Below are 18,920 nucleotides of genomic sequence, written 5' to 3' on the forward strand. Positions count from 1 at the left end.
ATACGATTTTTAAAAATGCAATAATTTAATATTATTTTAGTATTACCAAAAATCCAGTAAAAAAAATAAATGGGTGGAAATTATAAGGAATTTAAGAAAATTATCTGATTGAGATCCACAAAAAACAAATGCTGTTTGTAAACATTCAAAAACAAACTTTTTTAATACTTAAAAAAATGACATCTTTCTATTTTTTGTAAATGCATTCTCCTCGAATGCAACCCTGGTAGATCGATGAATAAAATATTTATGCTCCTTCTTTTTTACATATGAGATTGAAGATTTTAATATCTACGAACACACACAGCGCAAAGATCTATATTTATTTATTCTCTGAAAACCGCACGTAAATCGGTTAAGCCGTTTAGGAGGAGTTCAGTGACATCACACCTACAGAGGAGTTATATATATATATATAAAGATAACTTATAACGCGCCATTTTTGTTAAATAATTTTCGGCCCAGCTTTGTTTAACCTGTACTCTGACTCGGTCTTCAAAGAAGCGCTGATTGGTACAAATCTCGGTGTGAAGGTAAACGGCGTAGTCATCAATAATATCAGATATGCAGATGACACCGTCTAATTGCAGACAATATACAAGACCTTTAAGAACTGCTTGATAAGATTAGCTCCGTCGGTGAACGTTTTGGTTAAAATATTAATGGAAACAAAACTAAATTTATGGTTTTTAGCCGAGAGAGTCATCACAATGTAAATAGTAAATAGAGAGTGAAACAGTTCAGGATCTTGGGTACTATCATCATTGAGGGGGAGACCCTTAAGCCCACCATCCACCCGCTCTCTGTCAGCTGCGCATAGAGGAAAGTTATTATAAATATTCCTAAGGAATACAAACTCTATGCAGATTAAGGAGGGGGGAGGAGGACGTATGGACAGAGGCCAACACGTCGTCCCCACCCCTCGGGACCCCCACAATGCCTCTGTTTTTTTTTATTCAAAAAAATATGTCAACAAACAATTTACATAAATAAACGTATCCAAATATACAAAAACATTTTTTTAAAACTATAGTTACACAACAAACATTACTTACACAAAACATAAGTAAAAACACGGATATTTACAATAAGAGAACGACTTTGGATAAGGAAGGACTCCCTGGGTGGTCAGAGGCAGAGGATCCGAATACCACCCCCGTAAGGGGAGGACAAAACAAAAGAACGTGGGGTACTATCATCACTGAGAATCTAGACCCCGACATTGAGATTAAATGCAGAATAGAAGCAACCCGAACAGAACAACAACAAACAAACTAACCATCACGGCGTTTTCCCGTAGATAGAACGCCATATCACTCTGTCTTTGCATACAGACCTCGCTTCCTCCACATTAAAAAAAATTACGATAGTTAATAACTGGTTTGAAACACATTTACTTATTTAAATTTATTTCAACAGAGAGGCAAAACATTTTTGAGAAGGGAATATGGAAGCATTTACAGGGCTTATGACCTGTCATTGGATGGTTTAAGTGGCCACTTTACACACTGTGTAACATTCACCATTCTGCCCATGTTTGAACATCCACATTTCCTCAACTCTTCCATCTGTTGACTTTTGTGAAGTTAAAGAGCTGAAACCTTTATCACGTGGGTGAGATTCATCTGGCTGAACTAAATAACTATCTGACAACGCCCGAAAACAATTTTCCAATTTTTAGACTTTTTCTTTTACCAGGTAGTAATTCAACAATGTTTGATTATGTCCAAATGCTTGCAGACTGGCTGGATTTCCTCCCTAGGGAGTTATTCATATTTAAATTTATTTCAACAGAAAAGGGAAGACATTTTTGAGAAGGGAAGTTTTCCCTCTCTGTTGAAATAAATTTAAATATGAATAACTCCCTAGGGAGGAAATCCAGCCAGTCTGCAAGCATTCGGACACACTTAAACATTGTCAAATTTACTTAGTTTAAATCAAGAAAAAAACATGTATTTGCTTTTTCAAATCTCAAACAAAAGTGGCCCTTCACAGAATTTGTCATTTAAAATCCATGATTTAAAATGTAATGTTGATATTTGTAATAAGCGCTACAAAATAAGTTTAGGGGAAAGCTATAAATATTTGGGTATATACAGATTATAGGCTAAAATGGGAGAAGCTAAACTAACAAATAAACTCAGATATTTACCTTATATTTTCCAAAGACTGAAAAATATCTTAACCAAAGAAAAAATAAAAATTGTATATTACGCTTTAATTCAGTCTTCGATAACATATGGTATAATAGCGTGAGGAGGAGTCTTGGACGCGCAAGGTATGCATGGCTACAACAGTTAAAAGAAAAAATAAAAATTGTATATTACGCTTTAATTCAGTCTTCGATAACATATGGTATAATAGCGCGTGGAGGAGTCTTAGACGCGCATAGTCGCTCAATAGAAATTGCACAGAAAAATATAATTAAAATAATTTACAAAAAACGTAGATTATTTCCTAGTTATAAATTATACGTAGAGAGTGAACTCATTAGTTTTAGAAAATTATATTTATTTCAGTGCCTGAAATAACTTGAATAGGGAATTGTTTAGTAATAATTTAAATCGTATTAGTAATAGATCCGATAGTGTACTGTCCGTTCCAGGATGCAGAACTAAGTTCGCACAGAGGCACTCCTCACATGTTGGTCCAAGATCCTTCAATCTTCTAACTAAGGAACTACAAAACATTAAATCACTGGTACAGTTTAAAGTAGGTTTGAGGTCTTGGAATTGCATGGAAAGAACAGATAGACACCCTTTTTAAAAATAAAAAAAATGTAAACTGCAAATAAATCATGTCTTCGTAATATCAGCATATGTTAATTTGTTTTTTCTTTTATTTTTCTTTTCTTTTTATGTCATACCATATTTATATGCTATAAACTTTTAATAATTAAAAATGGAGTTATTGTTTTATATTTTTTTTGACAAGTGGAATTATACGGAGTGGCTTTTCACGTGTACCCTTTTTTATTATTTTTTTTCCACCGCCTTTACTCATATATTATAGAAAACTTTAATTGGCCTATAATTTTTACATTTTTTTTTCGTTAGAATTCAAACCTCCCCGATACTATGCGAAAAAGACAACTGTACATCGGACTGATTACGCCTTACTCTAATCGACAAAATTGACGCTTCGTTGTCCCGTTTTACGCACCCCGAAACTGAACCAATTTGTTTTTTTCTTTGAGAAGGAGTATCAGAATTAAATTTTCTGTGTCAGTACCTTTTTTGTTTTTTAAAATTATTTATTATATTTGTATACAGTACATCCGAAGACGGCAAATAAAACAGGGCGCTTTTATGTGTTATTGGATGGTCCTAGCTCCGTCAACAAATCCACAAATTAACTACTCTGCCCCCTGCGAGAAGATTCAGAATATCACTCTAGGGGTGCTATTCTGAATCATCTCTACCTCCCAGAGAGTGGTCGATTTGGAGATTTTTATTTTTTGCACGCGACTACGCTTTGCTTCATATATGGCCACACTGACGATTGAACGTCAAATTATGAATGAAATTGTTTAAAAAAAATTTAAAAACTATCACGGTTTGGTCAATTTAACTTAATTTAGTGTTTTGGGTAATGCTTACGGTTGTTCTAAATGAAAAGCATCATGTTTAATCAGTATTATGTCTGTACTATTTTTATTTGATTATTAATTAAAACTAATGTCTGAGCACCCGATGACAAACTATTATTGAATAGTTTACCGGGACAAAATATATTTTAATACTTGGTTTTCTTTATAATGTATGAATATTGTAATAATGTGTATATTTTATTGAATAAAGACTATGAAAAAAAAAACGTATTCGTACTTATTTAACGTTTGATCTTTAATGTGGCCATATATGAAGCAAAGTGTAAACGCATGCGAAAAATAAAAATCCCCAAATGAATAACTTTCTAGGGGGTAGAGAGATTTAGAATACCACCCCAGGGCACGTATTCCGATGGGAAGTTAACATTTATCTTCAATTTTATCTACAAAGTAAAATTAAGTTTTCCGTATGAAAAATATAATATGTATACGTTTTTTTTTCTAAACATAGGTTACCGACGAAGATATCTTAAATGTTAATATGTATGTATATACTAATTTTCGTACATAAATATCGATCTTACATTATACCGTCTCTATATGTACCGATTAAGATAGCGTTTATAATCGCGCCCCCCCCTGGGCCTGCCCTGGGGCCCGATTATAATGGGAAGATAACATTTATCTTCAATTTTATCTACAAAGTAAAATTAAGTTTTCTGTATGGAAAGCAGAATATACATACATGTTTTTCTTCTTAACATGTTCAATTATAAGTTACCGACGAAGATACTTTAAATGTTAATGCAAATATACTCATTTTCGTACACAAATATCGATTTTTCTTTATAGACAGTCAAAGATAACTCTGTTAACTTCCCATTGTAATCGGGACCCAGTAGCTCAATCACAAATAACTATCGACGTGCTACAACAATTTCTCACCGTGGTTGTTTATCGTATTCGCGATCACAATGGAACATCCGCATCAGAACACCTAATATTAAATGTCAACATATTAACGTTTCGCGACGTATAATTTTAACGGTACAAATATGGAAAATATTTCAAAACGGCTATTTTTATTTATTTATTTATTATCGTGCTATTCATTGCATTAAGCCGGCGGTTGGCAAGTCAAATGTCAAGAAAAGCAGTCGCCATAGTAGTTCTAGTTTAATTTTCACTTTTTTGTATTAGATACTCCTGACTATTTTGCAAAAGCAATATATTGTATAATTTTTTTAAGTAAACGCCGATTTTAGTAATCGTCGAGTAAAACAAAAAACAAACCGACACGAGCGTTGACTTAGAGATTACACACGCCTTGACTTATGACTGCGAATACTTAATCATGTTCATTATTTTTCACTGTGATCGCTCAAATGCTTAGCATGTTTTTAAGCGCGTCGATAGCAAAGTACTGTAGAAACATCTTAAATATCGGTAAATCGTTTTCCTTTCTTTTTAAATTGGGAGCCACATCAAAACGTTTAGGTTTCTACAGCGATAAGACCCACACTTGTTAATTTATTATATAATTTCTTCATTTTTTATATAGTTATGTTTTTTATTGCCTATAACTAATTTGGATGCGATTGCTATTCGCATGGAAACAGAAATATCATACCTAATCATATAGACGTGATTAAGGCTGAGTTTTGCCAGCTTATACACGACCATGATTCATGATTTGAGTTGCAAATTTAAAAAAAAACGACGGTGTTTTTTTGTAGATATTTTTTATCTTTAATTTAGATAATATTATGTATTTATTTTTATATTATGTACAGAGATAACAATGGTACATTTTACCGTTATTGTCAATTTTAATTACATACTTTAGTTAGCACAAATTTAAGAGAGTTAAAATTGTTTTATTTTTATAAAAGACAGCTGAACCCGGCAATGCTTTGCTATTGCTACATTTGCGTACACACTCTACTATTGCGTATAAACCATATATTAAAAGAACACAATCGAAAGTTTGATATAAATTATTGTATTAAGTTAGTTAAAATTAGATATGTACGTACATATCGAGCCATAATTGACAGAACAACGTAAGCGACATTTTTGGCGTATTGCGTTTTTCAAAGGAAAAGTGTTCCTTATCGCCCCCTGCACAAGTGTTAAAAACATCACCTTAATATATATAATTCCTCTGTACGTGTGATGTCACCGTACATCTCCTAAACGTTTTAACCAATTTACGTGCGGTTTTCAGAGAAACATATATCTTTGCGCTGTGCGTGTTCGTAGATATTAAAATCTTCAATCTAATAAGTAAAAAATAAGTTAGGAGCATAAATGTTTAATTCATCGATCTACCAGAGTTGCATTTGCGGAGAATGCATTTGCAAAAAAATGGAAAGATGTTGTTTTTTGTGTATAAAAAAAGTTTGTTTTTGAATGTTTACAAACAGCATTTGTTTTTTGTGGATCTCAATCAGATTCTTTCCTTAAATTCCTTATAATTTCTACCCATTTGTTTCTTTTTATTGGATTTTTGGTAATACTAAAATAATATTAAATTCAATACATTTAAAAAATCGTATTCATATATAAGTACACTCCTATGTTGGTGAGAAGACCGGAGTTTGACGTTTGCAAAAAGAATGCCATATTTGAAAAAATATTTATTTTATGTTTTGGAATTAAACTATAAACAAGTACCTAGGTACCTACCAATCAATAAAAAATATTTTTCCAAGCTAATAGCAGGCAAGCCAACGTTCGGGCAGGACAACGTCTGTCGGGTCCGCTAGTAGCTCTATAAAATTCACCTGATATTTATTTATATTTATTTTATTTATTAAGAGAAAACAACAGCCATTACGTAATATACTGTCTGTGATAGACATACAAAGTGTATATTATGGACTCTGTAATTCTGTTTTGGCCTACGGGTGTGTCGGTTGGGGAGGAGCTGCTAGAACTATATTAGACCCACTAGTAAAAGCTCAAAATTCTGTTTTGAGAGAAATTCTAAGAAGGCCATATAGGTCCCCGAGTGAAGAGCTGTTTAAAATTCTACCAGTTCTTGATGTAAGGCAATCTTATACAAGAAAAAAATTGATTGAAACCCATAAACACTGGAATACCCTGGACAGGGTACACCATGCACCATGCACACGAAACACGAAGTTCTGTGAGGAATGACTTAATGATGCCTACAAAGATCTTTTCTTTTTTACGGGACCAAAGCTATATAACGTAGTGCTTTATTTATTTATGGCCAAACCGAAATTTCGGTCGGTCACTAATGGTGACCCTATTCGTATCCCATAATAATAATGTTTGGATAATTTATATAGCGCCATTTTTGTGAAAATCACCTCAAGGGCGCTGTACAATAAATAAATATCTCAACACGTCTTGCAGCTACAGAGCGCATGGACGGTTAGGATTCTAGTTCCTCGTCTCCAATTATGATATATATGAGCTAGATAACAGAACGTCTTGCAGCTACAGAGCGCATGGACAAAAAGAAATCAAGTCCCTATTTACATTTTTAATATTTTTTTTTATTATTTGAAAATGAAGTTTAGAGTTTAAGTGATATTTTAAAAACGAAATAAAAAGCAAATTTATAACATTAGAAGTTAGATAACAACAAGTCTTGCAGCTACTGAGCGTATGGACGGTCCCATATTTCTCTCCCACTCTAGCGCAACCAATATCGTAGATATTTCGTTTTCGTTTCCGTCACACACGAACGAACTATGTGACTCTTGTGCTAACTACTTCGCTTTCATTACAAATATTTTAAGTATAAAATATGTAGTAATATTTCATGTACACAAGGTGACGTTTTATACAGGCAAGGTACACATCTTTTGTTGCTTTAATCCACTTGACGTTTGTATTTGCGCAGTCATTACAAAAGACTTTGTGTTTGTTATTTTATATTACACATAAATTATAATACTCAGACACCTAAAGGCCCATTTCATACATATCGTGCCAATCCACCCGGCCCGGTAAAATCAGGGTGGGTGGATACTTACGATTTATTTTGTTTCTACTAGCAGGTAAAAAATTTGCAAAAGGAAATCGAGCAGGGCCTCGATCACGATGGAAAGATAAAGACATCATGCCTTCACCTTGACGGTATAGTTGAAGATAAATTCTCTCTAGCGATTACAAAGATACACTACCGACCCCCACCTTCAAGTTTTGGGTAGGTACATCGATACGAAACAAGGGGAAGCGTTCGTGACGGTACACATATCTACGCACCAAAATAACATAGCTTCAGTATGACGTCATAGTTGAAGATAAAAGTCTCCCGACCGACTACTAAGATACACTACCGATCCCCCCCACCATAAAGTTTTGATGTAAGTACATCGGTTTATACCGACGGGTCTAGAACCCCTCGGTACGTTTATCTACGCATGAAAAGTGGAAAAAAAATGGTACCACCGAGCAGTTTTGAGGCTGGCACTTTTTTTTTTTAAAAGCCTATTCATAATATTTTTATTTTTTATTTTATTTTTGCACCACAACAGGCCAGGAGGCCCAATTACAGCGGTGAATTACATATAAGAGAGAAGTAAGTAAATTTTGAAGCCGAATCAAATTCTGATATAACTATCAGTTTCCGAAACAAGTGGCTAGATGCAAAAAATAATATCGCTAGATTCTGCCCTATTAACATATAAGAGTATCAAGGCGTAAGAAAGTTGCCACTTTAAAAAAGAATTAGTTATTGTATTTTTATCTTCCGGAGTGTACGTATCGAGATGTTTAAGGAGCCGGCTTTGTAGTCGCTCGGTAGATAAATACAATACACTCTCACACTTTTTTTGAAAAAAGCATCCAATTTCATGTTGCTTCCTTTCTTGCAGAATCATAGCATAAACTACAAATATTTTAACATTCTTTTAATTTTAGTAATAATAAAATAAAAAATGTAATCATACATTTTTATTTTTCTTAAAAACAAAATGAAAACTAACTCTGAAACAATTTAACACACACAATAGGCTGCTCGCGTACACGGTAATAGAATAAAACAACGTGTAAAAGTGTGTCTGCTATTAGAATCGTCCGATCGGCCGAACCGGGGAATCCCGCGCCGGCACGAACCGGCGTAGTTGTAAATTGGCGTAAATCGAACCGGCGCAAAACGACGTTTACCTGTACTTGAAACATAGTTAATTTATGCTTCGTATCAATGATGTTTTCTTCGTCTCTCTTGAGGTAAAGGTGTACTTATGTAAACGTATCGATAACCATTCATGATCACGCGATCGGTTGACGATATCGACTGTTTAGTTTGTTTTTTGTTATCGATGATTTAGCGATTTATACTGCAGTTATTAAAACATAACATATTTAATTTGACGTATTTTTGTGCAAATAATATATTTTATTGATTTTTATGTGAATAAGCAACACTTACACATTTCAGCTGTTTTAAAATCACAAAATAAATATTATTTTTAACGATAATAAACGTACAGCCATATGATAAATAACATAGGGTGGATTGACATTTATTTATTTATTTTATTTTCAATTATTTTTATTTATTTACTGGCAGGCAATCGCACAAAGTGTAGTTTAAATAAATCAACTCAATTTAATCATTTCAAAGATGGTGAACGGTAATTTACATTTTTTAGATTATAGTGCTTTCTATGTTTACATTTTTAGGGGTACTATTGTGTACCAAATTTACACGTATACTTATTTTTTAAATTACTTTGATTGTTATTATTATTTAAAAAAAATAAAAATAAAAATTTGAGACAAATGAATTTTATAGTATTTAATAAACTTATATTTTGTACCTCTTAAAGGATATAAATATAAAAATTATTAACAATGTTTTGAGTTTGTCCAAATTTTTGTAGACAAGTACTGGATTCAACTCCCTGGGGAGCTGTTTATAATTAACATGTTACAACAGAGATGAAGAACATTTAAGATAAGGTAATATACAGGGCTTATGACCTGTCAATGGCTGGTTTAAGTGGCCGCTTTACACACTGTGTAACATTCACCATTCTGCCCATATTTGAACATCTACATTCCTTCAATTCTTACATCTGTTGATGTTCGTGAAGTTAAAGAGCTGAAACCTTTATTTATGCGGGTTAGATTCATCCAATTGAATTATTTCACCTACATACTAGGCAGCGCCTGAAAATGTTATTTTGTCAATTTCTATACTTCTTCATGGACCAGGTGGATTTATCAAAAATCACAAACATGTTCACAAACATCAACATTGAGGGGAGACCCTTAAGCCCACCATCCACCCGCAGCTGTTATAGAGTCCTGAGGGACTCTCTGTCAGCGGCGCATAGAGGAAAGTTATTATAAATATTCCTAAGGAATACAAACTCTATGCAGATTAAGGAGGGGGGAGGAGGACGTATGGACAGAGGCCAACACGTCGTCCCCACCCCTCAGGATTCACAAACATCAACAGATGAAAGAATTGAATGAATGTAGATGTTCAAATATGGGCAGAATAGTGAATGTTACATAATGTGTAAAGTGGTCACTTAAACCAGCCATTGACAGGTCATAAGCCCTGTAGATGCCTAGACTTCTATATTACCTTATCTTAAATATTCTTCGTCTCTGTTGTAATATGTTAATAACATTTTTTTTCCTTTTAAAATTTTATCTGCACACATTGTTTAATTATTTTTTTACATCTAAATATGTTATTTAGTGGAGGCTTAAAAAAAAAAAAAAAATATTTAAAAAAATGTTATTTTTACGAAACTGCTGTGTCATAGTATTTATGTAACATAATACTTTTCAATTTGATTTTTGTGATTTTCACATTATATTAAAGTGTTTAATTCTTTTAAATATATGTATCTTTATAAGGTAAAAGGCACTGCGTGCCGTGTATATTAATAAATAAATAACTGTCTAAATGCTTGTAGACAGGCTGGATTTCCTCCATATTTAGATCTAAATTTGTTGTAACAGAGAGGGAAAATTGATTAATTTATACAAATACATACAGGATGATCTTTGAACCCTGTCACATCCGAAACCACAATGATGAGTATGGGCAAGAAGTCATATTAGCATATTGAAAAAAATATTTAGGACACAGAAATAAAAAAAAAATTATATATAAAAAAAAAACAAATGGTTGCTTACTTCTGCAGGGGTTAGGGAAGCGCGGCGCAGTATCAGATTCCCCCTCCCCCACCTCGTTTCTCCCCTGCAGAAGTAAGCAACAATTTGATTTTTTGATATTTTATTTTTAAAACTTTTATTAATTCTAAAAAATTATTTTAATGTGCCAATGTGTCTTTTTGCTCATACTGATCATCGTGGTTTTGGATGTGACAGGGTTTTATGAACACCCTGTATACAGGGTGTTCTTTAAACCCTGTCACATCCGAAACTACGATGAGCAGTATGAACAAAATGACATATAAGCATATTAAAAAAAATATTTAGATGAAAGAAAATTTTCAAAAATAAAATATTTAAAAAAACAATTAGTTCCTTACTTCAGTAGGGGAGACGTGAGGGGAGCTCGGTTGTCTGGGTATCTGGCTCCCCCATTCTCCCCTCGTTTTTCCCCTGCAGAAGTAAGCAACCATTTGATTTTTTTGATATTTTATTTTTAAAAAAAATATTAATTCTAAAAAAATATTTTTATGTGCCAATATGTCTTCTTGCTCATACTGATCATCGTGGTTTCGGATGTGACAGGGTTTTATGAACACCCTGTATATATTACAAAAAAACGTATCCCTGATTCTATGAGGCCAAGAAGAGCCCTTTGTTTTAGTTGGCATAAAACATAATGGAAAGGAAGAGTTTGTTTTATTTGTTGCCTGGATCATTTTTTGTAATCAAATCCTTCAATTACTTAAAGTCCTTAAAATATAGCTTGAGAAAAACGACAGCTGTCAAACTAATGTCACTGGTGATGGGAAATTACTGATCACTGATTAAATCGATTTTATCAGTTTTTTCATGCAAACATGAAATTCCGTTTCCGAAAATTGATATAAAAACGCAAAAACAATATTTTTATTTGAATCGGCATTCACTTCGTAACACTTCATTATAAATTATTATAAAAATAAAACTTTGTTATTAGTCCCTCGTCGATGGGAGGAGTGCTCTCCCGAAACTTTAGTAGTGTTCTTGTAAAAGAATAAAATAGTGTAACACTAAAAACAAAGTTTTATTTTCATAATAATTTATTATGTTTATTAATTTAATTTTTTCACCAAAAAATTAGACATTTATACTTTTTTCCACGAACAACACCGCATGATTTTTTTTTTATTCGATCAATTTGTCCCATGTCTTACGTTTTTGCAAAATGATGTAACCTTGTAAGAACGTCATTAATAATTAGTTTTATTTTGTTTTTTTTTTTTGTTTTAAAGCTGATTTTATATATTTCTGTTGATTTATATGTCAAGTATTGTATTGAAAAAATAAATTAACATGCCAGATACTAATGATTTTTCGAGTGTCAATATAAATCACTCCTTAGACGTTACTACAAAGTTATGTCGTCACTTTTGCTGACAACTGTCATTCTAATCGAGCTATATTTTAAGGACTATAGTAACAGTATAAATAATATGATTGTAATAAAATACATTCGTAGATCCATCCAAGGTTTTATAAACTGCTACAAATGTACTAATGACTAATGGTGGTAACCACAATCACTATACAAGGAAGTAAATTTTATCTCATCAGCAATTTGATTCCTAACATTCTCTAGCTTTTTTCTTTTTTAATAGGAGCTTAGCAAAAACCTGTTTGTAATAATTACATTACATAATAAACCTGAATGTTGATTAATTATGTTTTAAATCGCGAATTAAAATATAGTATTGAAGGTTAACAGTCAAAATATCCTTAACTCTTAAAAAAACTGTGGTAAATAATACATTTGCGCGCGGTGATGTGACCACAAGCATAAGACGGAATATTCTAAAATTCAGACATTCGAGAAAAAAAAAATGGAGTCATACCGTTTAATAATTCCTATTCCTTTAATTTAGCCCTGTTATAGCAAAATAAATTAAAAATCACGAACACGCCGGTCGTCTTTTACATGCGTGCATCCCCCAATCACTGATAATCACCGACTGAATCTATTTCACACAAACATCTACCGTAGAACAGCGTCTCTGTCTTCCTTGTTACGAGTTCTATCTTCGTGCTCCCTCCCACATTTATTTTGTAGTAGGAACCCCCTTGATGATTTTCTGAATGTTTGAGTTTACTGTTTACCATATTGATGTGCCATATATGAGGGTACTACTTGCAAACCCGGCAAAATCCAAAATCTAAAAAAAGTGAGATATTAATTGGTACTTATTCAGAATACAACTTTTTACAATGGTTATAACATTGTCAGTTAAAAATACGGCTTTATTTGTATGAACTTGACTTTTAAATTATCGGGTTTCTTGCAAACATGGCAACCTCTACTTGAGTATTGTAAAGTTGGAATGTATAAAATTAATTTTTTTCATTCACTACTGTTTTTTGACATAATCATGCTTATGTCATCACTGCTTACGTATAAAATATTTACTGATTATAATAAAAATTGAAGTTTAAAATTATACTGTGATTTGCTCAAAATATAGAAAGATGGATTTTGCCGGGTTTGCAAATAGTACCCTCATATATGTTTTTTTAAAATTATTTTTTATGTTTCTTATCCTATATTCGTGGTGATATACTCACGTGTCTGTGTCATATAATTGCTCGTCCCATCTCAACACAGGACTTTTAGTCCCATGGAGGTGGGACTTACGTCTCAAATAATGTACAGTAAACTTATGTATGTAAATAAATAAATAATAAACAAAAATAATAAACAAAAATAATAAAATATAAATAATAAATAATAAATAATAAATAATAAATAATAAGTAATAAGTAATGAGTAATGAGTAATGAGTAATGAGTAATGAATAATTAATAATTAATAATTAATAATTAATAATTAATAATTAATAATTAATAATTAATAATCAATAATTAAGAATTAATAATTAATAATAAATCATAAATCATAAGTAAAAGTAATAAGTAATAAATAATAAGTAATAAATGATAATTAATAAGTAATAAATAATAAATAATGAATAATCAATAATCAATAATAAGTAAAAAGTAAAAAGTAAACAGTAATAAGTAATAAATAATAAATACTTAATAATAAATAATAAGTAAAAAGTAATAAGTAATAAGTAATAAATAATAAGTTATAAGTGATAAATGATAAATGATAATTAATAAATAAATAATAAATAAATAATACATAAATAAAATAAATAATAAGTGATAAAAAATAAAAAATAGATAATAAGTAATAAATAATAAATAAATAAAATAAATAATAAGGTTTTAACGATTTGTTTCAGGTACCGAGATCTGCCCCATGAAGTCCGTAGTCCATCGCGTGGGGAACCAGCTGAACAAGGCACTCACTGAGAAGGGTCTGGCTCTCCTGGTCAATCACGGCATCAGCGATGAGAAGGTAACGTCCCTTTTTACATATTACAACAGAGACAGAGAACATTTTTGTCGACAGAATATGGAAGTCTACGCATTTTTTTTTTTGACAAAGAAATATTAGCGTGCTTATGGAGCATGGAAATCAAGTTGGGGTAGTGTGGGGTTGAACCTCGGACCTCTGATCCGTGGGTTCGCAACACTAGCCACTAGACCACAGCCTGATTCAAATTTACACGGCTTATGACCAGTGGCGAGCCGTGATTCAAACAATTCATTAATTTGTATCTACATGTAAGTACATAATATGTAAGTAATATAATTGTAAATGACTATTTCTTTTAATTTTTTACATTTTTACATTTTTTTGCACCACAACAGGCCAGGAGGCCTAATTACAGTTGTGAATTAATTCACAGAGCACCCAGGCTTGAGAAAAATCACATTTTAATTTTTGTGTTCTCACCGGGAATCGAACCCGGAACCTTCCGTGCGTGAGTCAAGTGTCTTGACCACTACACCACGGAGGCCGCCTTTTCTGTGGTTCTGTGAAAATCAACTCACACAACAATTGTTACTAACCACGCGATATACATAGCTTTATTCTATTAGGTTGATGCAAAAGTTATGACCGTTTTTTATGATCCTGGGTAAAAAATTTTTTTCTTCAGAAATGATGAATAGTATCTTCTGATTCCATTGTATAAAAGATGCTTTCCCTCTACTTTCTATTCAGTTTTGGCCTGGCCAGAGTACAGTAAAGAGCCCTTGTATTTTTTCAAAATGTCGGTCGATAAAGTGCATTTACATCATTGTTTACTTTATGAATTCCGTAAAGACAATTCCGCGAGTGTGGCAAACAAAAACATTTGCGAGGTGTATGGAGCAGATGTCATCAAAGTTCGACAGGTACGAAGATGGTTTACAAAATTCCGATCTGGGGATTTTTCACTCATTCAACCACGCACCGGGCGGCCATTGAAGTCTGATGACGGCAAGTCAAAAGTTATAATTGACACCAATCTATGTCTAACCACCAGTGAGATTGTGTCGATGATGGGAGTCAACCAAACAACTGTATTAAGACATTTGAAGCGTATGGGGATGGTTTCGCGGTACGACGTTTGGATACCTTGTCAATTGTCGGCTGCCAATTTATTGGATCGTGTTTCAACGTGCGTTGTTTTGAGTGTGAGACAAAAACATGAACCTTTTTTGCATCGTTTGGTAACGGGAGATGAGAAATGGGTCGTGTACAACAACGTGACAAGAAAAAGACATTGGGCTATACCTGGACAAGCCCCATTAACAACTTCGAAGGCCGAATTCATAAAGTAAACAATGACGTAAATGCACTTTATCGACCGACATTTTGAAAAAAATACAAGGGCTCTTCACTGTACTCTGGCCAGGCCAAAACTGAATAGAAAGTAGAGGGAAAGCATCCTTTATACAATGGAATCATTTAAATCTCATCATATACGACTACTCACTGAATGAGGAAATATTATCATCTGTGTCTAGTATACGAGATTTGGGTATTATACTTAACACTTAACTTTCTTTTACAATTCATATTGAACATGTTATCAATAAATCCTTAAAACTTCTTGGGTTTATTAACAGAAGCACAGCTGACTTCAAAAATATCAATACCCTTAAAACTCTCTTCTGTTCCCTAGTTCGCCCGCACCTAGAGTATTCCTCTGTTATCTGGTCTCCATATTATGATGTTCATATCAAGAATATTGAATCAGTTCAACATCGATTTTGAAGAAAGATAGGCTGGAGGTTGGGCTTATCCAGAGACCTATATACGTATAATGAGTTAGAAACTACCTTGAATATATCTTCTCTTCAAGACCGTCGAAATAAATCCGACCTTCTAGTCCTGTTTAAAATTCTCAACTCATTCTTTCATTCATTGTTTTCAGGCGTTGCCTAGTAGGTGATTTGGTTCAGCCGGATGAATCTCACCGACATAATAAAGGTTTCAGCTCCTTTACTTTAACAAAAGTCAACAGTTTAGGAAATGTGGATGTTTGAACATGGGCAGAATGGTGAATGTTACACAGAGTGTAATGTGGCCACTTAAACCAGCCAATGACAGGTCATAAGCCTTGTAAATGCCTAGACTTCCATATTCCTTTCTCAATAATGTTTTTCCCTCTCTGTTGCAATAAATTTAAATATTTATTTATTTATTTGACAATTTATTGTAGTCTGCATTACTTTACGGGCTGTTTAACCCATCACATAATGCAATCTGTAAACATATTTATTTTTATTTTATTTATTCATTATTTATATACAATATTACATTTTAATTATTTTTAAAACATTTTTAAAATTATAGTTTTTTTTACAGGACTCACCAAGCCAATTAATATGGCTTGTCGGTAAAGATCCTTTACATTGAATCATATGATAGCACTATAGAGTTGTATAATAATAATTACTACCAACTTAAACATAAGTTAGAAATTAATGAAAAGAAAGTAGATAGCTGCTAAACTGCCGATATGTACAGAAAAATAGATCCATATTATCCGCTGAAGCATTCAGCAATCGAATTGCCCTATTAATGGGCGAATTCTGACTCGCATTAGTGAGCGTGCTTCTGGGTGTGTAAAACCGTGCGTGAGATCTCGCTCTAGTATAATTATTGGGAACATACAAACTGATCTCTTTCAGTATATTTGGATTTTGTATACTTCCAGAAATCAGCTTATAGAAATGTGTCCCTACAAAAAATTGACAACGAGATTCGAGGGTGTTGTTCGAGATTTGATAGCGTCATGTATTTTACCTCAGAGGCGCTTAACAATGTGATTCTATGAATATTGATTTTAACCCTCCCTTCCCGGTGATGTGTATCTAGTACACATTGCATCTGATAACTTATCTCTATAAATATAATAAATACTGCGTTGAAATTGTCTGTATTCCTCCGTTATATATTTACGCATCGGTTAAGATATTTTTTTATTAAATGATAATTACTTATTGGACACAGCAATAGCTTTTTATCAGAAATTGGAGATTAATCACCTATGCAATTGAATGTTTACCAGTGTGTCGCATGTTGCGGTGTATGAAGTAAAAGAGTACCATTGTCTCGCACTCTTTACATCTCACTCTCGATACCGCAGGTGACTAGATTCGGGAGCGAGGGCTGGAGGAGCGAGCAAAGTTGCCAGATCTTCTGTCAGTAGCTCTTCGAGCTTCCTACGGGTGATTCTCTCTCATGTTTTTAGCAATTAAATTAAATATATTATCATTTTTTTCTTCAACTATAAATAATCGAAGCAATGACCTATGAATTTTCCATTTTTCTGATTTAAAATCTCTCATTTTTGCATACCAGCTGGTGGAAGACAATACCAGCCCTACGGCCTGCGACTGCAAATGCGTCCATCAAATTCAATTCGCTGATTGTGTAAATCTCTCAATTTGGACTGGCTTACCTAGAGAAAGAGATGAATAAGTAAAAATGGACATCTAATTTATTTATTTAATTATTCACACTCTTTATCAAAATACAATTCCATGTTCACTTTGCCCAGCTAACAAGGGTACATACCCCGTTCCAAGCAAGGCAATTACATTTTAATATATCATAATAGTTAACAAATTAATATAGAGCACAGACAAACAAAAATATAAACTTATTCGGATACACATTTTGATTCATATACATACAGACATACACATATATACACACATATATATAAATATACACATATATACACATGTACGTACACACACACGTACATACACCCATGCGCATAAACATACATACATTCATAAAAACATAGACAATTTATCTATGCGAAACTTCATGGTTGTCATCTATAAATATATATTTTTTAAATTATTACTTATTTTTTATATTTTATTTTTGACATCCAGTAAGGTTCTCCAATCCGTGGCATGCATGTAATTAGTTGCGATATATTAATATTCTGTTTCTATTTGCAGTTGAAGGCCGCATATGGGTGCCTAGATGACTTCTGTGCCCTTCCCGAAGAGACCCAGACCAGGTTCTTGAGGAGACCGTCATCCAACCACGGTTACATCAAGCCGGGGATGGAGAGATTCGATGGCAAAACCATGGTTTGTATTTTAAGAATTATCATTGAAAATAATATTCCGGCGCCCTCTAACATCCCGTCAGAACACTCGTTCCAATACATGAAGGTATGAGATATGAGACAACTGTACCTAAAAGAAGCACTTACACACTTCTGGTCGAACAACAAGGAGAGGTCTCAGCAAAATGTCCGTACGAGGTTTTCCCAGAGCACAAATTATGTCATACCCAAAACCCGTACGACTTTTGCTTAGGAACGTCTCTCATTTATCGCAACGAGAGTGTTCAATATTTTGGAAGAGCGTATTAAGCTCTCAAGGACAAAAACTATTTTTAAGAAAGTAGTAAGGGACTGGATTTTCCTTAGTGGAAGGGATTTGAGTTGGAAATTCCTTGGTGATTTTCAGAATGCTTGAGTTTACTGTTTACCACATTGATGTGCCATATATGTTTTTTAAAAATATTTTTTTTATTATCTTTTTCGGGGGATGCCGTGTAAGTTGTATTCGTTCCGACGTTTCGGCTACCATTGCAGGAGCCACCTTCAGGGGGAGCTGTGTGCGAAGATGGCTCCTGCAATGGTAGCTGAGACGTCAGCATGTATCCAACTTAGACGGGATCACCCAAAAAGATACATTACCATAACGTGACCGTGAAATCCTACGCACCTATTTAAATACTAACATATACCAATTTTTGTCATCAATCAAGGGACTTATGAGTACTGGTTGTCTCTCATCAACTTCAGGGTGCCTGCAAGAATGACTAGACAGGTGCCACCGTTTTGTA

General features: G+C 33.2%; 1 protein-coding gene across 1 annotated transcript in view; it reads left to right on the forward strand.

Moving 5' to 3' along the window:
- The window catches only part of LOC148279023 (uncharacterized), a 61,570-nt gene that overhangs the window by 32,659 nt on the left and 9,991 nt on the right, over positions 1 to 18,920 (forward strand). Inside the window, exons 2-3 of the mRNA XM_088230556.1 lie at positions 13,948 to 14,063; positions 18,020 to 18,154. Coding sequence (XP_088086682.1) covers positions 13,948 to 14,063; positions 18,020 to 18,154 — 251 coding nt within the window. The remainder of the gene's footprint in view (positions 1 to 13,947; positions 14,064 to 18,019; positions 18,155 to 18,920) is intronic.

The sequence above is a fragment of the Micrasema longulum genome, unplaced genomic scaffold, assembly GCF_059751315.1.
Source record: "Micrasema longulum isolate JH-2025_06_02 unplaced genomic scaffold, ASM5975131v1 h1tg000780l, whole genome shotgun sequence".
NCBI classification, from domain to species: domain Eukaryota; kingdom Metazoa; phylum Arthropoda; class Insecta; order Trichoptera; family Brachycentridae; genus Micrasema; species Micrasema longulum.